At 39.5% G+C, this 27,030-nt stretch overlaps 1 protein-coding gene and 1 long non-coding RNA gene across 2 annotated transcripts in view; one reads left to right on the top strand and one right to left on the bottom strand.

Moving 5' to 3' along the window:
- LOC105859356 (uncharacterized) overlaps positions 1–1,726 on the top strand; it is a 45,646-nt gene extending 43,920 nt beyond the window's left edge. Inside the window, exon 3 of the long non-coding RNA XR_012921007.1 lies at positions 1,526–1,726. This is a non-coding gene — a long non-coding RNA (uncharacterized LOC105859356). The remainder of the gene's footprint in view (positions 1–1,525) is intronic.
- A 2,529-nt stretch (positions 1,727–4,255) lies between these two features.
- On the bottom strand, positions 4,256–25,113 carry LOC105859345 (cell cycle control protein 50C-like). The gene is given in 8 exon segments (XM_076006412.1): positions 4,256–4,492; positions 4,495–4,554; positions 8,875–9,087; positions 16,076–16,213; positions 16,653–16,740; positions 18,000–18,101; positions 21,279–21,389; positions 24,866–25,113. Coding segments are annotated over 8 exon segments (1,086 nt in total). The 5' UTR covers positions 25,046–25,113; the 3' UTR covers positions 4,256–4,298.
- Between the last annotated feature and the right edge of the window lie 1,917 nt (positions 25,114–27,030).

Here is a 27,030-nt window from a genome sequence, read left to right as displayed (position 1 = left end):
CCACAAGTTGTTTCTTGCCATTAGAGCAATGACTTCAGTTTTTCCATTCCAACCGTGGTGAAAATGAATAAGAAAATTGAATCCTGCCTCTGGAAGCAGGATACAGGCTCCACACTAATCAAAAAAGGAAGATTCATTATTAGACAATATTTCATTCCCCAGACTTTGAAGAGTTCCTACATTTGTCAGAGTAGCTCTGAATCATTTCATGACTGCCGCAAGATTAGAATGGGGATATTGTACAAGCCTAACCCTTTGCAGGAAAGTTTTTTTTTCCTCTTTCTAAATGAGTTGCTCTTGCTGTTCTCTGAGTCACTGCAATCCAAATCTTATAATTTCACCTCCTTCTTTTCTAATCATTTTACCAGATAGCCATTTTAAGGAGGTAGGGGAGCACGAGTGGATATTTTAAAAAAGAGGCCATGACTTATCCTGAAATGAATTTAATTAGGACAAGCCAATGAAATATTGACACTGTAACCAGGTAAAAGGAGAATAAAATTTTTAGGAATGTACTTGTTAGCAATAAAGACTTCAAAGGGCCACGTTCTATTTGCCAAACCAAAGCTGACTTAGTAATGGAATCTTGAGCCAGTGCTGATGAAAGGGATGCAGGGCTGAGTGCCCCAGTGACTCCTTGGCTCTGAGAAGCCCCTTTCTCAGACATGGGCTTCCCTGTCTCTCACCCAGTAGAGAAGCCAGCAGAAATATGCTCTGCAGCCCTATCATTTATGAATATCCAAAGACAAAAATGTTGACAACCACAGGCTGTGGCACTGTGGGATTCTGTTGGACACATTGCAAAGGAAAACCACCAGCAGCTGTCTGAAGCTGGTTTTCTTTTATATTAACATTTGGTTAATAAAGCCTGTACCAAGAAACAAACGAGATGAAAAACCAGCCTTCATTAGGAATGCCTTACTGCAGGCTGGGAAAGATATTGCTTTGTCCAAGTTGGTATGTTTTTATCAACTTGGACACCTCATGGATTTAGGTGCTCTGGCATTACACAGAGGGAGTTGGAAGCCTTCCTCTCCTCCATCGTTATGGAAGCCAGGCTGACATACAGGAAACTGAGGGTAACCTCTGTAAAGAGAGCATGGGATCATGCTCAACTGTGTGGGGTGAGTCCCAGTGGGATGGAGAGGACATGAGGAATAGTGTGAGATGAATCCCTTCAGAGCAGGGGCCCCAGCTGGCTCATTTTGGTATCTTCAGCACTGTGATCTTGTCACACAAGGTAGGGACTTAATAAGTAAATTCCAAATAAAGATCAGCTCTACACTTTTATTCACCCATCATTTCATCCTACCCAATTTTACACCTTACTGCCTCTGCCCAGGCACTTAACATATACACCAAAATAAAATCACCTCCAAACCCTGATGAGTCTTTAAACAGACACACAGTCTCTAAAAACTCACACACTCCTGCACTCACATACTGATAATCTCTCATTGATTCTTGTTTTCATTCTTTTTTTTTTTTTAATCTCATGCTCTCCTTTTCTCTCCTCTCTCACCAGCATTGTTGCCAGGAGTTGAAAAAAGAAGAGAGTAATACCCAGTTTTTCCAAGCTTTCACCAACCAGTTCACAAAAACACAAGGATGAAGAATTAAAAAAAAGTAGAGGAAGAAGACAAGAGCAAGATGATGGTGGAGGGAAGACTAGGAAAGAAAGAAAACCAGAAAAGTCAAGCTTCCCATTGTAGATAGGGAATTAACTGTGAATGTTAATGCTCTTCTCCTAGCAGGGTTGAGGAGGATACTCCCACATTTTATAGCAAGTTGAGAGTCCTGTAAAGATAAACTGCTTTGGGCACATTGACTTGTGGAGAAACAGAAAAAGGGAACTATGCAACTTCCATTCTGTCATAAATTCTGGCCATTTGTTTTTCATGAATAGTTTAGTTTCTTATGGATATGACTTTTGTTTTTGTATAGGTCCCTTCCATCAAACTGACTCTTGCACAAAGTGAAATGAGGAGTACTTTTTTGGAAAAGTACTTGACTACTTGGTGAACACAGATGCCTTCTTGGCAACTGTGATGGTTGATTTTGTATGTCAACTTGGCTGGGCCGTGGGATGCCCAGATGTTTGGTCAAACATTATTCTGGATGTTTCTGTGAGGGTGTTTTTGGATGAGATTTATGCTTAAATCAGTGGACTTTGAGTAAAGCAGATTGCCCTTCATAATGTGGGTAGGCCTTGTCCTGTCAGCTGACAGCCTAGATAAAACAAAAGGCTGACCTTCCCAGAGCAAGAGGGTATTCTCCAACAGACTGCCTTTAGACCTTATCTGCAACATCAGCTCTTCTTGGTTGTCCAGTAGACTGCCTTTGGACTTGAATTGTAACTCTTTCCTGAGCAGGCCTCTCCCATCAGATTTTGGACTTGCCAGCCCCCACAGTTCCTTAAAATCGATGTATCTATCCAGACAAACACACATGTACACCTTATTGATTCTGTTTCTCAGTAGAACCTTAATACAGCATTCTATAAGCTGACAAACAAGGTTGGGATGTAACAAATATGTTAGTGCCTCTCCTAATCAGCACCATAACTGAGGAGTGTGGACTAAAGGGCTGAGAGCCCAGAATCTTAAGTGGCCTGGTTATGTGTACGCTCTGCCCCTTCCAAGAGCTCTGCCCTGGATAGGTCACCTAAGCTCCAGAAGCAACAATTACCCACATGATTAGTGCACTGCCAACCACTGATGTATTCATTTTCTATTGCCACTGTAACAAATTACCACACTTTCCATGTTTAAAGCAACATAAATTTGACTTGCAGAAATGTATAAGAATAAATTTATGTTGTTTTAAGCTTCTGAAAGTTTCAGGGGAAAATCTGTTTCTTGCTTTTTTCAGCTCCTAGAGGCCACTTGCATTCTTTGGATCATGGCCCCTTCCTTGCATCACTCCAACCTCCTGCTTCTGTTGTCACATCTACTACTCCTCTCACCTGCTGCTTCCCTCTTACAAGCATGCTTGTGATTACACTGGGCCCACCTGGATAACCAAGGATCATTTCCTCCTCATGTCAGTATCCTTAACCACATCTGCAAAGTCTCTTTTGACCTGTAAAATAACATTTACAGGTTTAAGAGATTAGGATGTGGATGTGTTATTGGTGATGGTGATGGGGACATCATTCTACCTACCACGCCTGCTCAGAAGTAATTGGTTACAGATGGAAGGTGAGATGGGGGAGGATTCTAAGATTTCAGAATTGGAAAGAATTCTGAAAGAATTCTTTCAGAAGATTTGGAATTGACACCATTTTATTTTTTGGAAAAGTACTCAATTACATGGTGAATGCAGAAAGTTGCAACAAAGAAATGCTTTATTGGCTCCTAAAGAGACAAACATGTTGGTGCTATATTTTTCTTTAACAATGACAATTCTGCTTCTAGAATCATCAGAGTAAAGCTTCCCCCACCTCAAAAAATTAAAAATATATTTTAAAGTATAATATTGTGGTCATCTAGGTACAGAAATGTGTGGGGCTTCATGTACTGGCAGCTTCAGCAAGCACTCTGTCCAGTCTCCTATAAGCTACCTTTGGCAGAAATTAAAACCTTTTAAGATGGACCCTGAGAAACTTCCTCAACACATTTAATTCAAGTATCATAAATCCATGTCACCATTTCTATTCTAGAATATGTCATCCCAATATAAGTTCTAGAATTGTGCCCTCAACATGCTGAGTACAGTTTTTAAGAATCAGTCATTTTCAATGCTTCCTTCTTGGCCACATGGATACCTTCAGGGAAACTGTAGCCTTTCTTTTGGGTGTATTGCTTTATTTTGGTTGCTCAAGACACTGCCATAACCTTTGCTTGGCCTATTCTTAGCAGAGAAAACTTAGTTTTGACTCCATAGAAAGGGGAGAACATAAAATAAATCAATTATCAAAAATTATCCTGATGCTCAATTCAGCAATTGTTTTGAAGTCTATAATAATTTCAACTAGCTGCTGAAGATGCATGGTCTATGCCTGCTCTCATGGTTAAAAGGATTCACCTAACTGGGTCCCCCAGGCTTCCTTACTCTCATCTAGTGATGGCACTCTCTTAGGGCATTTACCTGCCTTCAGGCACAAGGACTTCAAATAAGTACCCAAGACTTGGTCTAGAGCTCAAGGATGATTTATTGTCTCCATTCCAAGGGTGATTTACTACATATAATTATGTCTTTCTTTCCCTCTTCTTTTTAACTCTAAAATTCTTATTACGTATCTATCAGGGATTGTATTTGGTTCAGTCAATCCAGTTCACCTTGTTGAACTATTCCAGTCATGCCAAGCCTTGTGAGAGATCTTTGGCTGTTACTTCACTGTCTGTTTCTGTTTTCTGCTTCATTTGACTGATAGAAAATGGGCATTTCTTGTTTTTCAGCCCCATGTGAACTGCCAACATGGAAAAGGTGGCCAACCATGTCATGGCTCCTGTCACTGTATAGCCAAGACCTATGAAAAGGCTACTACCCCACTCCATGCTGTGGTACAAAGAATGACTGATTTTTTTCTGTGGAACCTGGTTACCAGGAAGTCTAAGAAGATGCGTTAAGGGTCTGTTTCAACACTTCTCATCTTTACTATTTCACATGCTAAATATATTAAGTTGAACCATATAAAATTGCTCTTTTTGTAGGCAAAAAATGGTTGAATACTTAATGTCATATGGTTCAACCTAATCTTTACCAAGCAGTACTCTGTATGTTGACAGAATGAAATTAATAAAAGCAAGCCTTTCTCTACATAATGGTAATCTACAAAAGAGATTCTGACACAGATCTGAATGACTTACAGACAACTGAATAATGAATAAATATATTTCATTCCCCCTAGCAAACCCAAGGAAATTAAAAGAATACAGATAGGTTTTACAGCAAACCTCAATTTTTATTTATGAATTAGGAGACCCAGGGTAGGCTATAGTCTTTTAGTAGGCTAAGGTTTGAATTCCTTCCTCAGGGAAAATTCTACAAGGGAAGTGAAGAACACACACACACACACACACACACACACACACACACACACACACACACAAGAGATAGATGGCAAAACATTTTTGGTGGGAAAACTAAAGGTGGTGTATTCATTTGGGTTTTGAAAAGGCCAGTATCCCCCCATTGCTAAGGAGAAAGTGTTTGAAGTGGGTTTGCTATCGTTAGCATTTTAATGATGTCATTTTGATTATGTATGTGGCCTGAGGTTTTTAAACATCTGGTGCCTTTTGTAAACCAAACTAATAAACAAACAAAGGCTTCTCATAGCAACGGCACAGGACAGAGGCATTTCCCAGCAAAGCTATTAAAAAGGCCTCAAATCACTTGGCAACATGCTATTTAAAGGCACAAGGAAACCTGTTAGAAAACTAGTTCTCTTTTACATCAGAATTCCTTATTGTCATCAGGTCCTTGGGTGCCACCTTAACCCATCTGTCTGACTGTTTTCTCTCTTCCTCAGTTCTCATTTGAGAGGGTCTTTTCCTCACACACAAAACATCTTTTTTTCCCTTAGAAGTTGTAGGCATTTTCTGCAGCACAGGCTTAGTTGCTCTTGCATATTAGGCAGGCCATTAGGCCGGTTGGGTAATACTCACACCAGGACTTTACACAGGTAGTGCAAATACAGGACTGAAGCTCAGGATTGAGGTTCTGTATGGAAGATTTATATTTGAGAGTGATCAGCATTAAAACTTAGCTGTAAATCAAGTCATCCAAGGAAAGCATGTTCAGGGAGAGGAAATAGAGTGCCGTCCCTTATTGGGAACACGGCTTCCCTTCCTCACCCCTTCCAACCCCAAATTCATTGTAATGCATTGTGAGGCCGGCAGTGCTGTGATGTTTTCTTCCTGTTCCTTGAATGCAACTACAACTGCTTTAATGGTAAGGCAGCCACAGGATTGGCAGGATCAGAAGTCTGACTTGAGAGACCATTGTCAAGCAACTTTCAGTCTCTACTTAAATTTTTTTAAGGGTCCATCAATACATGACTGGATTAATAAAATGTGGTATACATATACCATGGATATTACTCAGCCATAAAAAAAATGGTGAACTAATACCTTTTGTAACAACCTGGGTGGAACTGGAGACCATCCTCCTAAATGAAGTATCACAAGAATGGAAAAACAAACACCACATGTACTCATTATTAAATTGGAACTAAATGATCAATACTCATGCATACATATGGTAGTAAATTTCAATGGAAGTCAAGCAGGGGGAAGGGAGGATTGGTAAATTCATACCTAATGGGTAAAATGCACACTATCTAGGTGATGGACACACTTAAAAATTTGACTCAAACTAGACAAAAGTAATTCATGGAACCAAAACATTTGTATCCCCGTAATATTCTGAAATAAATAAATAATTTTTTTGAGGGAGAGAAGGGTTTGCTGAAATTGCTATTCAAAAGGTTAATCTTTGATCTGTATCTTTAATGCTCCACAAGAGAGACAAATCTGTGGCTTTCATTTTCATAGAACGGCATTAGAGACCCTGCTAAATGCACTATCTAAAGGCAAACCTACTCCTGGTCAGTAAACAGAAAGAGACAAAAGGCTGAGTGGCAGAGATGGCGTCACATCAGTGGGGACATTGCTGACTGAGTGATGTTCCTATTCCCCTGTCAGAATGGAGATGTCCACACACCTACTCTGGGATGAAAAAAAGAAAAGATGGAGCAGGGAACTGAAGCACATGTGACTATTCACTTTTGCCCAAGAATTTCTTATTCAACCTCCCTGACAGGTTAAGAAACTATGGAGGTGAACAATTTTGTGCTAAGATTGTCTGGCCTAGTGGGGGGTCCCATTAAACAACTCCTAGCCAGTATCCCTGAGATGATACAGGGGTGCTGATGCCTAATCAGGCTGAAGCTTCAAAGCTGTGTACAAGCCCTAGAAAGATTCTGCCTTCAAGAGAATTCTGCTTAACAGAGATCAGAAAGAGGCTTTAAAATTAAGTCTAGGCCTTGTGGTGGCTCACACCTGTAATCCCAGAACCATGGGAGGCTGATGCAGGAGGATCACTTGAGGCCAGGAATTCAACATAATGAGACCCCATCTTTACAAAAAATGAAAAAAAATTAGCTGGGTGTGATGGCATACACCTGTAATCCCAGCTACTCATGAGGCTGAGGCAGGAGGATTGCTTGAGCCCACAAGTTGGAGGTTGCAGTAAGCTGTGATCTTGCCACTGCACTCCAGCCTAGGTGACAGAGCAAGACCCTGTATTAAAATAATAATAATAAGAAAAAAAATTAAGTCTAAAGATCAGAGTTAGTGTAAATTGTGTCTAAATACATAATTTCTTAAAGATAGTGTTTGGTACCATTTTAAGATTAAATCCTTTATGTTTTTTAAATCAAGACTTACACTTGTATTTTTAAATTAAGTAAAAAAATTCAGAATCTCATATTAAAGCATATGTCTCCTAACTTGGACCATGTGTCCATAATCAAGGCACCAACTCCCACATGCTGGCTTTGTACCTAAGGGAGGGAGGAACACAGCATCTTCAATGCAGAGCTTATAGCATGCCTCACGTGGGCTGGATTAACTGAACCTGTCCCTTGAGCCCAAAGCTCCCATGGTCTACGATACTTTTGCCTAGAATAAAAGATTCCACAATCTCTCTCAGTTTTAGTTATTTTCATATTCCAAATTTGTTTCTTATCAAACTCCTCTCTCCTTATTTTCCTTTATAGTCCTTTGTCTCATCTCATCCTATCTGGCATGCTTCTCCTCACTGCTTTAGATCTCTAGGCCAAGTGTTACTTAATCTTTCTTAGGGGACAGAAATAGTCATTCCTTACTTATCCATACCTCCTTACCTGATACTGCTATTAACTGTTACTCTTTAAAAAATAAAAGTAGACATTTAAGTATATAACAGCTATGTGGTGATAGAAGACAGTTGAGGGATTCAGAGCAGGCCACTTCAAAATATGCCGCTTTGGCATATTGATTATTTTGAGCCACAGGCACTTGCAAAACAGGAGGTGCACAAAGGGCACTCTGACCTCCTCTTTTCTTCTTGAAAGCAGGAGATAAAAATCCCATGTTAAAGATGCCCTCCCTGTATCAGGAGAAAAGAAATATTCTTATCACCAGAGACAGGTAGTCAAGTCTGAGAGAAATTTGTACAAACACACCTTGTTAAACTTACCCTTATCTTTCTACTTTTCCATAATTTGCTATTCTTTTTTTTTTTTTTTTTTTTTTTTGAGACAGAATCTCACTTTGTTGTCCAGGCTAGAGTGAGTGCCGTGGCGTCAGCCTAGCTCACAGCAACCTCAATCTCCTGGGCTTGAGTGATCCTTCTGCCTCAGCCTCCCGAGTAGCTGGGACTACAGGCATGCGCCACCATGCCCGGCTAATTTTTTTATATATATATCAGTTGGCCAATTAATTTCTTTCTATTTATAGTAGAGATGGGGTCTCGCTCTTGCTCAGGCTGGTTTTGAACTCCTGACCTTGAGCAATCCACCCGCCTCGGCCTCCCAAGAGCTAGGATTACAGGCGTGAGCCACAGCGCCCGGCCCATAATTTGCTATTCTTTATTCTACCTAGTATGTAAGCACTTAGGCTTAGTCATTTTTGGGGGTTTTCATTTTCCTTGTGAGAGCTCCCCATTACATGCAAATAAAATTTATATGCTTTTTTCCTGTTAATCAGTCCCTGCTAGAGCACCTAGGAGGAGGCAGGAGAATTTTTTACTCCGCTACACATTTCTTCTCTTTTTTTCTTTTGTATGCAGATTTAGTTGGAAAGTAGAAAAGTGTAGAATGAAATAATTCAACAATGAGTAGCCAGGTTTTCCTTCATACCCACAAAGAAAAGGAGTATAAAAGGATACTGTAGGTTATGCTGAAACTGTAATTACCAGCAGGCAAGCCTTCTGTAAAATGGCGTGTTCGATTGAGATGTTGGTATGGTTTTTTGAAAGTGGGAATGGCGGCTGTCCAAATCCACGCAATGAAGTCATCATTGAGGAAGCATTGTTTCTTGGATCCCTTTTTATCCAATTCATAGAGAGGCTTATGCCAGTTTGGGGGCTTTGTGGTTCCTGGGGTAATAAAATAAGAGATATGATGGAGAAAAATCATATATACTCTTCAGTTTTCTTTAGAATTTAGAGAATTAAAGAACTGCATTTTTGAGGAAATAGAAATTAGATTTTTTATAAAAGTGTGTGTGTGTGTGTAAGTTACCTGAGTATGCAACCATTAAAAATATACTTTTAAAGATTCTAAGAAAATTTCATATTTTCACTATGAAAATCTCATATTTTCATAGTGTTAAAAAAGGGCTGAATATGATATGCTATGTATACTGTGTCTTCAACTTTATTCAATGCACAAAAAGCATTGAAAAAATAGGTAGAACAAAATGATTATGGTGGTTTTATTCACTGATAATAGCATGGGAAATAAGCTTTTTTTTCTTTGGTTTCACTAGTAATCTAAGGGGAGCAAATTATAACAAGAGACCATTTTCATATAAACATTGGCTAATATTTAAAGGAAAAAAGAATGACAACCACTGATGAGACAGCAGAAATGGGAACTCTTGTACAGAGCAGATATATAGATTAACATCATCTCTGGCAATTTAGGAACATGCATTGAAAGCTTTAATATTTTGTATACATTTTGGTCCAGAAATTCGACTTCTAAAAATGTATTCTAGGAAATGATCATGGAAGTGCTTAAGATTGGTTTACATAGATGGCCACCACAGCACTGCCCCTACAGCTGGAAGCAAGGAGGAGGAATTGTAAGTGGAAGGAGGTGGACAGCAAAGGAATTGCCGGCCTGTTCTAAAGCCTTGGTAGGTTTGGGAGCTGTAGGAATGCTGGAAGCTCCCACTTTACAATGGAGGCCATGTCTGTCTCTCCCACTCTACAGGACACTCTTCAGAACAGTGCTGTCCTCATCTGTGTTTTCACTGGCATTAGTCCAGTACCTGGTCCATGGTAGCTGTTCAATAACTGCTTGATGAAGGGGTGAAATACTCTAATTAAATCTGGCAGACAGAGTTGATAATAAAAACCATGCTGAACTATAAAGAGCTGGTCAAAAGAGTAAATTATTTAATGAACTTTTTACATCAAGATGCCAAAATGCTAAATAGGGAGCCACTTTTTTTCAACAAAGACTACTGACTAAACAACTTTCTCATAAAAGAAACTCAGACCTGTTTTCTAAACATGGGAAATGGTGCTTATAAAACCATACGCTAAGTTTTGTTGGATTAATCTGCTGAAGTATGTTTGTACACTTGTACTTCCTTTGGAAATAATCCTTTGCTGGAGAATCTTCCTCTGCAAATGTTGTGGAGCCTGTCCATTTTGGCCCTTCCCGAGACTTCAGTCACTATTACTAGAAGAATTTGGATCAAAATTGAAATTGCCTTCAGTGCCTACACTGTGGAATTCACCTTCTCTCTACTTTGGCCTGAGCTCATGGTCCAAGTTAGTGGTCCTATTGGCCACTGACATCAGAATCACCCAGGGACTTGTTAAAAGGGGAGGTTCAAGCATGCCCTTCCCTATCAACTCTTAACCCCACCCTATCCATATCTCCAGAGGATATGAGATGCATCGTCTAAGAAACATGCTAAGACACTTCCTTTATTTTCCAAGCTCAGTTGATTCATTTGTATTCATCCATTCCTTCAACAATAAGCATTTTCTTGATTGTCACTAGCAACAGGGATACAAAACTACATAAGACCCAAACTCTTTCCTTAAGAAATCATAGACCGAAGTGGCACAAAACAGGTATGCAAACAGATAATTGGAATGTAGTGTGGTGACCTTTAATATAGAGGTAGGAAGAAAGTATAGCAGGAGATGGGGGAAAGCCAAGGCCCCTTTGTGTCATAGACTTGTGGTTATATGGTAAGACAAAACAAAAGAATGTTGCCATGTTCCTTTCAAAAATCAGCAATTCAATTATAGATATAATGACCATACATACCAGTTTGCCTAAACAGTCCCAGTTTATGTTGTTTGTTATCCCATCTGATTTAGCATTTATCCCAAATAATGTACATGTAATTTAATCCTTCCAGCGTCCAGCCATGATCTTAGCTAGTAGTGTGTGAGCTACCCACATGCAGTGAATGGAGTGCTTACTTCTATGTGTGATTATATGTGAAAGACAACCAGAGACCCTTTTAATCAAAACATAATAAAATATATCCCTGTGACCCCTGCCAGCTACTTAACATTCCAGCCAGTCAGGCCATAGTTTCTTTCTTGGCCAGTGAGATGTATGAAGCTGCCAGGCTACAAATCAGTGAGATCAGTGAGAAGTGTGAGAAATTACAGGTTAGGTTATACATATTTGGTGTATGTGTGGGAAAGAGATGCTGAACAGCCCTGCTAACTATTGTTTGGTATCAGTCTTTTAATTTGCTAATAAATCATTTAAGCAGTGAAGAGCTAAAAAATGGAATGTGCATGTTTAATGTAAAATTAAGAGGTTGGACAGCTGTGGCTCATGCCTGTAAAACTAGCACTCTGGGAGGCCGAGGTGGGAGCATTGCTCAGGAGTTTGGGACCAGCCTGAACAAGAGTGAGACCCCATCTTTACTAAAAATAGCAAAAATTAGCCAGTGTGGTGGCACATGCCTGTAGTCCCAGCTACTAGGGAGGCTGAGGCAGGAGGATCGCTTAAGCCTAGGAATTTGAGGTTGCTGTGAGCTAGGCTGATGTCACAGCACTCACCCAGGCAACAGAGTGAGACTGTCTCTCAAAAATAAATAAACAAATAAATACTAATGTAAAATTAAGTAGTTTCTCAAGAAAGATGATGAATGTGATACTTGCATTGTTGGTTGACATTTGCCCTCCACCCTGGGAACCATAATGATATCATATGACCATGTGAAAATAAAAAAATATAAATTTGCTGAAGAATATCAGAATCTACTTCAAAAGTTTATGGTGATTTTTAAAAGAGTGTATCCAAAGACAGTGTGTTAAGTCATGTAGCTACATGAGTAGGTCCATTTATGTAACATTCTATGAGCTTGACTTTTCATTAAGATCAAATGGATTTCCTTCTAGTTTCACTTTTTTTATTGCAGTCTTTTTTTTGTAACCAAAGAAAAGCTTTTAATGTGTTGGCTCCATTAGCACAAAAAGATCTTTGTAGATAGTTAAATGAGGCCAGTTTTACATGAATGTCTTGAGATGTTTCTAATAGAAAAATCAGGTAGGTTAACTATAATAATGGTTTTTATGGGGTTGATTCTTCATAGAATCAAAGCAAGCTTTTAGAAGTTCAATCTTTGAATTTGAAATCTCTGACAATATTATAAATGTTACTATAAATTTAGTTATAAAATTCAACAATCAAGTTTAAATTGGTTTTGAGGTGATAACATAACTGCAAATTTGGTGGTGTGCATGAGAGTAAAGATAATGATCTCAGTAAATTGAAAAATTGATAGAGAAAGAAATGTACTTAAAATTGGTTGTGGTACACCCATAATTCACAATTGTATCCAAACAAGCTACAAGAATTTATTAATCCAAAGAAGAGCCATACTTGTACAAATTTTAACATTCTTGTATTGTCACAGAGAAATTGAATTTTCAACTGCAAAATTTTATAATGACACAGGGGTTAAACAAATATTTCAACATGGTAGTATCTTGCTATACATTTATCAACCAGAATTTCAGAAAGGTTTGAGCCTTTAAAGAACTTTTTTATATATCAAACAATGTGGCCTACAATGATCCTGAACTTTTTTTTTCTCTTCTTTTTGAGACAGGTCTCACTCTGTTGCCTGGACTAGAGTGTAGTGACATCATCGTAGCTCACTGCAACCTCAAACTTCTGTGCTCAAGGGATCCTCCTACCTCAGCCTCCTGAGTAGCTGGGACTATAGGCACATGCCACTATGACTGGCTAATTTTTCTATTTTTTGTAGAGACAGGTCTTGCTCTTGCTCAGGCTGGTCTTGAACTCCTGGCCTCAAGCAATCCTCCTGCCTTTGCCTCCCAAAGTATTAGGATTACAGGCATGAGCCACTGAGCCTAGCTATGAGCCTGAACTTTTTCTATAAATGAACTTTCTGAGATTGGTTGCATTTTGTTCAAAATAGTTGAAAATCTTTAAACAAATAATTTGAAATATGGAATGCCTACAAACTTTAGTTTTTGAAGATTTAGTGAATGTTAATTATTAAAAACCAAGCTTATGCAAACTAGTTCAACCTCTGTGGAAAGCAATATGGAGATACCTTAAAGCGATACAAGTGAATCTACCATTTGATCCAGCAATCCCATTGCTGGGCATCTACCCAAATGATCCAGTGACACTCTACAAAAAAGACACCTGCACTCGAATGTTTATAGCAGCACAATTCATAATTGCAAGGCTGTGGAAACAGCCCAAGTGCCCATCAATCCAAGAATGGATTAATAAAATGTGGTATATGTATACCATGGAGTACTATTCAGCTCTAAGAAACAACGGTGATATAGCACATCTTGTGTTTTCCTGGTTAGAGCTGGAACCCATACTACTAAGTGAAGTATCCCAAGAATGGAAAAACAAGCACCAGATATATTCTCCAGCAAACTGGCATTAACTGAGTAGCACCTAAGTGGACACATAGGTGCTACAGTAATAGGGTATTGGGGAGGTGGGAAGGGGGAGGGGGGCGGGTATATACATACATAATGAGTGAGATGTGCACCATCTGGGGGATGGTCATGATGGAGACTCAGACTTTTGGGGGGAGGGGGGGAAATGGGCATTTATTGACACCTTAAAATCTGTACCCCCATAATATGCCAAAATAAAAAAAACAAAAAAACAAAAAACCAAGCTTATAAACAAGAAGACAAATGAAATTTATTACTGTAAGAACAAGGGAATAATTTAACATACTACATTTAATGGGAGTTCAAAATGTGTACAAGATTTAATTTTTAAATTCTATAATTATATTTTGGAGTATCTTGACTTATGTGAAGATTCTTTTGATAGTTCTCCTATTTTTTTTTTTTTTTTTTTTTTGAGACAGGGTCTTATTCTATTGCCCAAGCTAGAGTGCAGTGGCCAAATCATAGTGCAACCTCAAACTCCTGGGCTCAAGTGATCCTCTTACCTGGGCCTTCCAAACTGCTAGGATTACAGGCATGAGCCACCACAGCTGGCTAGTGCTTCTATTTTTAATTGGATAAAATTTTCTGTATCATAATGAAATAATAATCGAGGTTTAGGACTTTGTACCATCTAAAGTTAGTGGTACCATTCAGAAGAACCAAAAATAGAAAAAAAACTCATGTGAAGTCAAAAAGACAGTGACTATGAAAATGTTTGGGTTAAAATACTAGCATATTTCATGATAAAAAAATTGAAATTAAGAATATAACACCATTTAGTAAATTGGGTTGTGAGTGTTATAGTATCTCAGCACCTACAGAATATTTTCTTAGTCAAAAGACATTAGGGTCAAAAGAAAAAAAATCATGTAAATGTGTCAACAATTTCAAATTGATTAACCATAACCACAATCTTTAAGATTGTGGACAATTTTGTGAAAAAATTAAAAATAAGTCCACAGTAAAAAGAATAAATTCATTAGAAAAATACAGAGGTTTGTAATCAAGACAGATATGGCCAAGAAACTAATTAAAGTATATCATTATATATCCAGAATAATTATTATGCTTACATTATTTTTTAGTGTTTAGATAAGTAAAGAAGTTTTTTTAAAAAGTTGGTTTCAGTCACAGTGGCTCATACCCATGAACCAGACCAGCCTGGGCAACATAACAAGACCTTCATCTCTATGAAAAAAAAGTGAATTTATTGCACATACATATACTATCTTAATTTTTGAAAGAACTGCATTTTTGAAAATAGTTTTTAACAGACTCATTTTATAGGTCCACCAATATGATGTCAATTTATTGATCAATAAGTAAAATTTTCAAATAAATATAGAATCACTAGTGCACTCTTTCACTTTCACAAGTGTACCAGTTTGGATGACAAATTACATGGTCATCCTAATTCTAGAGGAAGCAACAAGTTTCTTAAAACATTGTCTTTTTCCTAATGGTAAACCAGAAGGAACCAGGGCACCAATCATTTCATGTTTTTGACAGGTATACAATGGAGATGCTCATAGTTGGGAAATTAGAGCAAAAAGGAGTCAACAAAGAGATAAGGAAGGAACACTCATAAATATCTCCCCACACATAAAAAACAAAGTTTTTGTGAAGAGATAGGAATATTGAGCTACTGTGTGGATCTTACCTTCAAATGCATTAGCAAGATTATTGGTGTTTGAGCTAGATATAGAAATACCATTTGACCCAGCAATGGCATTGTTGGGCATCTACCCAAAAGAGCATAAGACATTCTATTATAAAGACATCTGCACCCGAATGTTTATGGCAGCACAATTCACTATTGAAAGATCATGGAAACAACCCAGGTGTCCGTCAATTCATGAATAGATAATTAAAATTTGGTATATGCTCACAATGGAATACTACTCAATTCTAAGAAATGACAGTGAGCTAGCACTGTTTATGCTATCCTGCATTAAGCTTAAGCCCGTTATCCAAAGTGAGGCGACAAAAGATCAAGAAAATGGGCTCCACATCTACTTGCCATCAAATTGGTACTGACTGATTAAAACTATGGTGCTCAAATGGTGGTAGTGTTCACCAGGGTTTGGGGGAGGGGGAAATACACATCTTAGGGTTGTGACGAGCATTGGGGGAGGGGAGGGAATTGTGGGGGGGAGGAAGGGAATACCTCTAACCCTTTGTAGGGAAAGGCAGAGATATACAATGTAACCAAAAGGTCAAAAAAGGAAAAAAACAACTTTTATCGGGTGGTGGGCAGATGGGAGAGGGGAGGAAGGGAAGGATATATACTTACAAAATAGGTGTGATGCACACCACCTGGGGGTTGGACACGCTTTATGTTTTGGCAAGGTGGGGGGCGGGAGGGAGAAATGGCAAGGGCAGTATATGTAACCCTAACAATATTTGTACCCCCATAATATGATAAAATAAAAGGAAAAAAAAAGATTATCAGTGTTTGGATTCTGAAATTTGACATACTCATCTGTCCACCATGTAAGTCCAGTCTTTAGCATTGGGACTTTGATTTGTAGTGATGAATTAACATTGTATGAAAGAATTATGGTGTCTGAAAAGAAATTAAAAATTGTGTTAAAAATGCAAGTTAGCAATTTTGCCACCTTTTGATATACAGAGCCAGACACAGCTGGAAAATAAATCAGGGTTTTTGCAGACTATCAACACGCCTACATGCCATAGATGCTGGAATCACAAGACCATTCTTTTTTGTGCCAAGGCTTGAGCCAATTATTGAAAAATACTCTTAAGCTCCATTTAACGCATGTTCCCTGACTATTCCTCAGATTTTTGGCAAGGAAGAACTTATTTGCAAATGAAATTCCATAAGTCTGTGCTCTGGTTTAACCAAGATAATATTTACAGAACTTTAAAAAAAAAAAAAAAAAAAAAAAAAAACTACCACTCAACGGCAGAGGCTATCTTCTGGACATTTAGGTTGTTACACAGTTACGAAAGGGTACATCAGTGAGATAGGAAAAGTCACCCACCATTGAATATGCTGTTGTCGATAGCACCACAAGGAACAATGGGGGTCTCATTGTGTGACATTTTGAATGGAGCACAGCCCTCAACAGCCTGGATGCAAGATGATACAGCAATGATTAGTGCTTTTGGTGACCTCTCTTAGAATGTTAAAAGTGAGAACACTGGCAACATAAATCAATCCACACTGATTTATTGATATGGACCAAAATTACAGACTGCTACCTGTTTTTCCCAGGCTTCTGACTCACTTTGACTAGGAAATTTTTGTATTTTGGAGATAACGTATGTATGTGTATATGTGTCTGTGTGTGTTTTTTCCTCATTAACAATACATAGCATACCAAAAATGCCTACATTTTTTGCAGACAAGAAACTTTACCTTGCTGGCTATGGTATATATCACACTAAGCCTACATTGGAATACATTTTGGGGGGAGGTGGGGGGAGGGACAGGGTCTTGCTCTGTTGCCTGGGCTAGAGTGCAGTGGCATCAACATAGCTCTCTGCAACCTCAAACTCCTGGCCTCCTCCTGCCTCAGCCTCCTAAAGTGCTAGGATTACAGGCGTAAGCCACTGTGCCTGGCCTGGAATACATCTGTAAACCCTCCTTTCATTGAAGTATAACCTATATTCAGAAAAGCACATAAATCTTGAGTCTACAGCTTGATGACTTATGGGGAATTCATTCATGCAACTACCAGAATACATTTTTAAAAGAGTGGTTGCTACTCGAGGGAGGGGGGGGGCATGGGCAATATATATAACCTTAACACTTGTACCCCCATAATACGCTAAAATAAATAAATAAATAAATAAATGAGTGGTTGTTAAAAATCATTTGGTTATCACTTTCATATAATAATGTCAGTAAGTAAAGGTTTCCTTCTAGCTTTTCTTGATAGCAGGTTGAATATCATCTACCAAGAGTAAAAATTTGTAATCTTATTTCTGAAAAGATAATCAAATGTTTTTATTCAATCAAATAGAGCCCAATTTCCTTCAAGTAGGCTGGACCAAAGTCCCAAATATAGGAAGGACAATGGTAAATACAGAGTGAGCAAGACTGAGACCAGCCACTTAAGGTAACTATGAAAGGATAACCATTTAGTTGGACAAAATTCACATTACTCTTCTACAGAGGGAAAGTGCTTCTTCTTGGGTAACAGTTATCCTAGATATTCCTTCAATTTATGCAAGAATGAAATAAGCATTTCTGTTTTGTAAAACCTTAGCTTTTGAACTTATTAAAACTCAGAATCATTGCATGATCCATCCCCTCTTTTAAACTAGAAGATCCACCTGGTTTAAAAAAAAGAAAAAGTATTATACCAAATTAAATAAGGCCTTACTTTCACATCTTTGCCCACCAGTTGCCTATTACTTCTGGAATAAATATATCGATAGAGGTTCTGACAGAAGCCATGCAATTTGTAATACATATAAACATTACCCTGTATGGGAGAAAGCAAGAAATAAGAGGAGAGTAAGGAAAATTAGTTGGAATATTTAAAAATATGGATAGGAATTTTTAAAATAATAAGTAGTATAGAAAAAATTAATGGGAACTGAAAGTTTCTTTAGGGAGAATATTAATAGAAACACCAAAAAAATCATAAAAATCAGTGTTGGGAAATCTTTATAGAATTATTGAAATAACTCAATCTATTTTTAATGTTTTCATAAGGGCTACTGTGTTCTTGCCTTAACATTTTTTCATAACCAGCCTTTGTATTTCCAGTACATAAAATATGGTTTTTTAATACTGTCATTTCCCAGAAATAAAAGAAAAATGCATTGCCTAGGGGTTGTGGTAGGCACCAAAATTCACGTGATTTCAAAGCAAATCCGTGAAGCATAGTTTGAAATTGGAGCATTGAGCATATTTAGGTGCATGTGCATACTGGGCATATAAAAGGCATTAGACCAGAAGCTCCTTGTAGTCAAGCTCCAAGTGTTTTTGTCTTTTTATCTCTAGGATCTGACACAGTACCTGGCACATAACACTTGCTCAAGAAATGGTGAACCATTTATTACAGGCAAAAAAGATGGAATAATTCACTGACCCAAAAGAAAGAAGGTGATTTTCACCCTAGCAATAAATAGCCTTGTTGTCATGAGAGAGATGCCTTTCACATATGTTGCCATGTGAGGCTGCCCAGTTCAAAGCTACCATCGTGGTTGTACCTTTTTGGTGACACACCAAAGCCCTGGAAATTCTCTAGGCAGACTTGATACAGATTTTACTAACAGCATATATGGAAATATCCACATGGATTTAACCAACCATATGCATAGATTTTACTAACAGCACCTAGAGGATCTTAAAGAGTAGGAGTATAGAAAAACAGGAGCTGGTACTCTCAATAAGCTGGGAAGAAAAGCCATGGCAAATGTGGCCAGTTACAGCAAACAAGAAAGGCTGAAGAGCTTTTTCACTTGTAGAAGAGTAATCTCTGGAACACGGACAAAGGGAGATGCGGGGCCGTGACAAAGAGGCAGGCTGCAGCATAAACCAGAGAGCATTGGTGTGAAGGCAAACAAGCCATTTCCTCACCCAAAGAGGGAACCTCTATTGATGACCCTCAACTGTAGAAAATGTGAAGTCCACAGAATGGAATTTGCCATACCATTTCTTGGAAGCTAAAAAGAGAATTCTATTTAGCCAGAGTTATATGTTCACATAAATGACAACATAAACAGGCAGAACACTTGCCACACTAGGGACCAGGGTGTTTTAATAACCTCTTTTAAATGATCCTTTGTCCAAGATTTAGCTTAACAAGGCCTCCAAGATCATCATCTTTTTGATTACTCCTGGAGGCACGATTCACTTTATGGCTTTTCCTCCTTTAAATTCAGTGGCACTTTGTGCAGGTTCCTTTAAGATAGTCTCGTGTGGATTCATCGCCTAGGTTCCAGCGCGTGTAATGTGTGGTAACTGGTGAGCTGAAGGCCCTGGGATCGCCCTAAGTAGTTTGGTTGGGTTTTTATGAGAAGCCTCTGCCTGAAAGGAATGGTTAGCAGCTGGTAACACTTCATTTGCTGTCAGGGTTTTGAAGGACACAGACAGATGGGAATTGAAGCCCTTTAAGGTTTGATTGTTTAGACTTTTTTCTTCAAGAATTTAAGCATTCTGAGCCCTCACTTGAGAAAGGAGGAGGGAAGGAGGAAGGAAAGAAGAAAGGAAGTTAGGACAGGAGCGTAGAAAAGAGGGGGAAGGGAGAGAAGGAGGAAGGAAGGTCTTAGAGTGTAATGCATTTTTAAAGTGTCAGCAAGGCAGATGGGACGTCTCTAAAGACGCCCCTCAGCGGAATCCCCCCTCCCAGGAAGGAGCCTACCTCAGTGTCCTTGTTGTGCCCAGCCACTGGCTGGGATGGCCATGGGAAGCATGGCCTTGGTGTAAACCCATGGTGATTCCACAGTGCAGCAGGTGGGACCATCGCTCAATAATACTCCCTGCAGTAGATCCAAGAGGAGCCTTTTCATAGCCTCCGTAGTCTTACCTGGTAGTCAAGACTTAATCAATGAAAAATGTATTTCCTTTATCTCCTCAAATGTACTTCAAGGTCCTGTTCTGTCCTCTGGACTCTGCACCTCTCCCCCCTCAGCATCTTCCACACTGGCCCAGTACCCCACCTTCCCCTTCTTAAATGACTCTGCACGGGTGAATCTAGGCAAGGCAGGCTTTCTCTTGGGCTGCCCTCTGAGCATCCTACCTCGAGGCCCTGCTTCCACCTCAGACTCAGCCGGTCCCAACCAGACTCATCATCTCCTGAAAAATACTCCTTACTTCTTCCCTCCTGCCTTCTCCCCCACCTTCCTTCCCTCTGCCCTCTCCTTCCCAAGGGTCAGAGCTGTTTTGTGGTCTGACAGCTCTCCCAGCCGCCTCCTGCTCCCTCTCCATTTTCCCTCACAGGTTTCCCCCAACAAATCTCATGGATGTCTAACCCTGTCTTGGCGTCTGCTTCTCAGAGGACTGGACTAACTCAGACGTGTGTGTGTGTGTGTGGGGGGAGGCATTTATTGAAACCTTAAAATCTGTACCCCCATAATATGCCAAAATAAAAAAAATAAAAAAAATAAGGAGTAGGGACTTATCTTAATCATTCTTTGGCATTTCTCACAGTGTCTGGTGGCCAGGCTGAGTCTCCTTAGGGATTAGGCAATTGCGTATATAGAATGACTTGCAGGGAATCCAAGGAGGGTCCCACCAGGTGTGTGACCCCTGACACTAACTCACTGTGTGACCGTGGCCAAATCACTTAACCTCTCAGCCCATTAATTTTCTCACTACAAAATAAGTGGTTAAGTTCAATGATCTCTACAGTCCCTTCCTGTGTTGACATTTGCAGTAAAACCAGCTTGACTGATAAGATTTATATTACAAGTTGGATATATAAAGAATCTTGCAGCTTTGAAACAAAGAAGCAGGAGAATAATAATACCCCCAAAAGGGAAAGAGGGGGACATGAACTCAACAATTTGTAGGATTCACCACCCTCACCTCGCTTTATTTTTCATATTTTCAGTTTGGGGAAGCATTTGATGGAACTTGTGAACTTACTGCCTAGTGTTACATAGAAGTAGATCAGCATAAAGTCAATTGAAGTCTCCTGAATTTCACTTACCTTCATTTTCTTTGTAAGGGAAAAGGGATTGGAACAGGTGCATTCTTTGTCAAAATTAAAGACATTTTCCTGTACTTTTGCACAATTTGCACATATTTTTGTGTAATTAATCTGTCAGGCAGGGAAAAAATAATTATTAATTAAAAAGTTATGTTGTATGAATACATGTTTTAAAATTCAAGTCTGGAGTCTACCAAAGTCTTCAGCCTGTCTGGGGTCTGGGTCAGTGCGTGGCGGTTTCTGGGATATGAAGAGGGCAGCCCACTGTGGAGGGGAGGTGTTTCTGGGTGGGCAGGAAGAGTGGGCCTTCCTGCAGTCTTTTATGTGGGTGCCTGGCAGCATTTTGCCCTAGGCCTGGAGTTCAGCGTTTCTCCTGCATACTTACATAACCTGGTGTGATGAAGCTTTGCCCCTCAATCACAAAGAGGTGTCACCAGGAAGGTATTAGGGAATGACTCAGCACAAGTGGGCTTACAGCCTGAGTCTAATCAATTTTATAGGGAAGGCACTTCACTGCTTTTCCATTCTATCGTATGGAAAATATTTATACTAATGAATTATTCTACATGGCGCCCAGAGGAAGTTATTAAAAAATCACCAAACACAGAAGTGTTTCCAAAATGTATTATTGACGTATGTGGAATAATTCTGGTTTTAAAATGTCATTGCACTGTTTTTTAAAAGTTCAATTCTGTGAAAATGATATAATTGACTCTTGTAAAAGAGGATAGTTTGTCCCAATTGGGCGCCTCCCGTGAGCTCTGGCTGAGGCACTCCAGTTCTGTGGAGAGGCCACCAGAGGAGTAAGGAGGGGTCCTGGGAGCAGGCTCAGGGCAGGGCAGCTCCCCTATCTGCAAGAATGCTTGTCAGGGGCCTGGGCTGTCGTGGGCCATTGCTTCTTGCCCTCCCTGCGTTGATGAGTAATTAGAAGATTATGGGAGTACTGAGCAGGGAAGCAAGGGAGCAGCACTTTCCTTGGTAAGATGCCAATAAGATGTAGGATTCTTTGGGAGAGAGGACTAATAAGAAAGACAGAAGGAATTTCAGATCCTTGCAAAACCATGGAAGGTTCTGAAGCCCAAAGGTAAAGTGGCAACACTAAATTAAAGATTAGTGAAAAGGCTACACTCTATGGTACTTAGATGCTTATATTTAGTTAAATAATTCTTTAAATACACAGCAAAGCATGAAGCATTATTTTGAAAATATTTATGCCTTTTCTGTTTGTAGACTGTATTGCAATGTATAAAAAGGATTAAAGAACAGGGCTGTGCCCTAACAGAGAGAACTCGCTGGCCTGCGAGGAAACTGGGGCTCTAGTTCAGCCAGTCTCCAACCTTGAGTTAAATACTGAACCTCCAGAGCCACATTTTGTTCATCAGCATCATTTCAGAGGAATTTATTGATCTGTGAGGTCATTGTAGTTGTTGTATACACTCTACATCATGAATTCTTGTTGTGAGTTCTGTCGACGTAGAATTAGAAAAAATGTTTCATGATCACATAATTTTTGAGTAGATGATTTCTATGTTGCTTTCTAGCTCTAAAAATTTTGATGAGGAAAACATATCCCTGATCTGCCATCTGCTTAATAACATTATCCTCAATTTGCTGCTCAAGTGGACTTATAAATCTATAGCTATAAAATGGAGCAAAGATCACATTCTGTGCCTCACAGATTTTTGGAGAGGCAGGAATTACCATTCATGTTTAAAGTGAACTGCAGTGAGGGCGCTTCCTTATGCCCCAGGGCTGAGTGAGAAGAGAAAAGAACAACTCAGAACTCTTTTCTAGTAGGTCTGTGCTTGATCACACTGGCCTGGAGTGTGCAGTTTATCTTATTACCCAATATAATGAAACACTTCCATGTGCAAAGGAAATTATTCTCTCTGGGCGGTTTCTGGTTGTCTCATATAAAAATAAAGAATTAGAAGCAATCCTAGCTGAAGCAACTAAAAAAAAAGTTAGTTGGAAAATACCCATAGATTCCATGAGATAAAAGCATTCAGGTGATGCTCCTTTGCAGAGTGGCCTTAGCCAATACCCGGGGATGGAGTGAGGTCACCCTCTCAGGCATGAGGTAACCTCATGCCACAATGGCTACCTCTCAATGAAGGCTGTACTGCTCAATGGGTGAGACAGATAACTGGAAGGGAGGAATCAAGGATGACATGGGAGGGGACGAAGAACCAGAAAGAAAGAGGTTGGTGAAGCAGAAAATAGAAAGTATATTGGATGAGCTGTTTGTGGAAATGACCTCAACCCTGTAAGCCCATTACTTTGTTCTCCCCTTCAGCAAGGCAAGTTCCATTTCCTCCTCCTGCCACATGGTGAGGCCTGGTGGGGGTTTACATATCACACTGGAGGACTCAAGGGATTTTGGGGCTCTTCCTGGGGAGATTAGGTGCTGGGAGCTTGGAGCAGAATATATAAATGGAGAGGCAATAGAGCAGTGTGCCTTGGGAGGAAGAGTAGTGCCTAAACTGACATTTCTCTCTTTGAAATCTGCACTATCTGTCCTAATTCATTCTGTCAGTAAGTGTTTGCCTATCATGTACTGGGCAATGTGCAAGGAAGGGTTCGGGGATGGTGAGCAGCCAGCCCTGGCCAAGCTCTCTGCTCTTACAACATAGTATTTTACCTACTCTATCATTAGTTTGTTAAGGGCAGGAATCAAATCTTACTCATCTCACTTATGTGCGTGCCCAACAGAATCCTTAGGCACCTTCAGATACTCATAAATGTTAAATCAATGTTGACAGACTTGGCCTTCATCATAATTTTGCCAGTAGCCTTGTGGGGAGAGGGACTAGATCAGCTTTCTGTGGTTACTTTCAGAGTGGAGGACATGTGGTCTTGGGGTATCTAGAGATCTGCTCAGAGCTGAGCTGGATGAAACATGTACTTAATTCATTAGATTGAGTATGGCCATGGCTCATCCAGCCTTAGACCAGCTCTTATCTCCCCTCTCCAGATCAGCTTCTGGGATTCTCATCCTCCAACAGCTTGTTAATCAAGTTGGCAAAGGGCTTATGTCTGAGCGGTTGCCCTTAGCATCAGCTTTTCTCACTCTGAGTAGAACTTGGTTTATTTTGCTAAGCATCCTTAAGATGCCAGAAAGACTTGGCCTTTTGCCTTTCCTGGATCTCAGAAGGAGTTTATTGCAATGGGAAAGACACAATGCTCGAAAGTGGGGTAAAACTGAAGACCTGTGTCTTTGGCTCTACACTGTTCTTATCAATATTATTCATGGCTTGTGGTAGTCATTTGCTTCTCTGTCTCCTGCCTCTATCGATTGTTTGCTCACTCCTCTGCCAGCCTAACAAGTTTCTAACTTTGCCAGGCCCCTGTACACAAATATGGCTGAGCTGATCAGTGTGAGAGTGACTGTGCTTAAGAGGGAGTAGGAATGAATAAAGCCAGCACACATGGGCTCTGTCACCATCTGCCCTTGCCAGCTGAAAGAGAGATGTTCCAGTCATGTCTAGTTCCTTTTTGAGGGGCTGTTTTCTCAAACTGACCACTCTTACTTATAGTGCCAAAGCCGAAGTCTTAGAAGCTGCATAAAAATGTAAGATGGAACAAACCTCCATTTCCCGGGTGCTCTTTGCAGACAGTAGAAGGATGATGCCCATGCAGAGGCAGAATACTCCTGTGGCAAAAAAGATAAAGAGGACTTCCTTGGCCGAGAAGTGTAGCCAGTCAGCGAGCAATTCCTGCTGCCTCAGGGCAGTGTTGTCTGGCAATCTGGACAGGTGATGTTCCATTTTGGTTCTGCAGGTGACTCAGATATACTTTGGGGGACATTTAAAACATTCCTACTCATGGTAATACCACTTAATGGTAATGTTAAATGAAGAATTACATGAATGCTCCTTTGAAGTTGAAAAATCTTTTCTGCTTCCTGAAAATTATTCCTTAAGCAGACCTGATATTCAGCAGGAGCTCAGCTCTCTTGAATCAGTCATTGCTAGGTATATTTTATTTATGCTCAAAAAGCCTGTTGTACTCAATGCCATGCCTAGGAGGAATAGTCTCCAGCAAGGTCTGCAAAAAACAACATCTGGTGACACTAGGAAGTCATGATGGGCTATTTCTGGGATCTGGTGACTAATTCAAGGCAAGCCCTTCCTGAAGAGGGGAAAATAGATTTATCTTTAGGAACTTGCCTAAATCCTTTGAGATTAATACAAAAAATAAAAGTTAGGGCTGTCAGCTTTTTTTCAAATGTGGCTGTTGCCTAAAATGAATATAAACTAAGTTGAGAGATGCTCTCAGCTTACAGCTAACTTTGCTATGTGTGATAATGAGGAAGGGAGAAGCAAACAGGGAATTGCAGAACACAGATGTCCAATCTCAGCAGCTTCCAATTTTTTTTTCACCCATAAGATTCTAGTAGAAAATGTGGATTAAAAACATCTCCTCCTAACCTCTCCCAACTGCATGCTTTGGAGTAACACAAATGAGGCAAGAAAAAGGAAGAGGAAGATAATCAATTAGATGTTCAACACTGCAATATAGTATTAGGTCTGGTTTTGAGTGCTTTCACTTGTTAGAAATCCACTAACATTTTCTTTATGCTGTTAATACTTCATAATTACGTATTTAAAAGCTGACATTTAGGATGTGGAATTAGGATTTTTAAAAGAAGGCAGTGTGTGAGATTTCTAATCATCCCTTTTCATTTATTAACTTTAAGGCATGCTGGACTATTTTTGTATCAAAGGTGGCAATGACTGGCAAATATACCTAGTTTAGAAGAATACAAAACAAAAGCAAATACTTCTACTACCGTGTTCTAAATTCAGAGTCAACGCTTCCCACTTGCAAAATTAGAAAACAAGTAAAATATCAGTGGGAAATTTTCAGCATGCTGTTGGGAGGTGGTGACTAGTATGGCTGCTGCTATCAGACAGCCTTAAGAAGATGGCAGCAAACACTTTCTGTTATCATCTACTGTTTGTTTTACTAAATAAACATGGTTGAGAGCTTAGACTTAAAAGTCAGTAATAGGCTATGAGATGAGATTTATATGTACAGGGTTGGCCTACAAAATATCAGGTATGTTTATGATTGAGGTATTTGTTCCAACATTGGGTAGGATCATACTATGTAGATAATGCCTAGAAAAAGGGTCATTATAGTAACAAACCAGTAAGAACAGTATTTCTTAGGCTTTTTATAGAACAAAACCAAACGAATCAAAATCCCAACCTAAAAGGGATTCAAAGTAGGGGTCTTCAGAGAAACAACCAATAGGAGATTATGTGATTATATAGATGTATGTGTATATGTATACATATATGTGTATACACACATACACATATATAAAAAAAAATAAGGAATTGGCTCCATAAATATGGAGACTGACAAGTCCAAAATCTGCTGAGCTGATGTCCCAGTTCAAGTCTGAAGGCCAACAGGCTAACACAGAACCAGGAAGAGCTGATGTTTCTGTTAGAAGGCAGAATTCTGTAGGGTAGGGTTGGAGGGGGAGGGTCATCCTTTTGTTCTATTCAGCCTTCATCTGATAGAGTGAGGCCCACTCACATTGTGGAGGGCACCAATTTAAATGTTAATCTCCATATGAAAAAATGCTCAACATCTCTAATCATCAGGGAAATGCAAATCAAAACTACAATGAGATATCACTTATTTCCAGTAAGAATGGCCTTTATCAAAACTTCCTAAAACAATAGATGTTGGCGTGGATGCAGAGAGATAGGAACACTCCTACACCTTTGGAAAACAA

Source organism: Microcebus murinus, chromosome 1 (genome assembly GCF_040939455.1).
Source record: "Microcebus murinus isolate Inina chromosome 1, M.murinus_Inina_mat1.0, whole genome shotgun sequence".
NCBI lineage: Eukaryota > Metazoa > Chordata > Mammalia > Primates > Cheirogaleidae > Microcebus > Microcebus murinus.
This window is presented reverse-complemented; position numbering and strand designations above follow the sequence as displayed.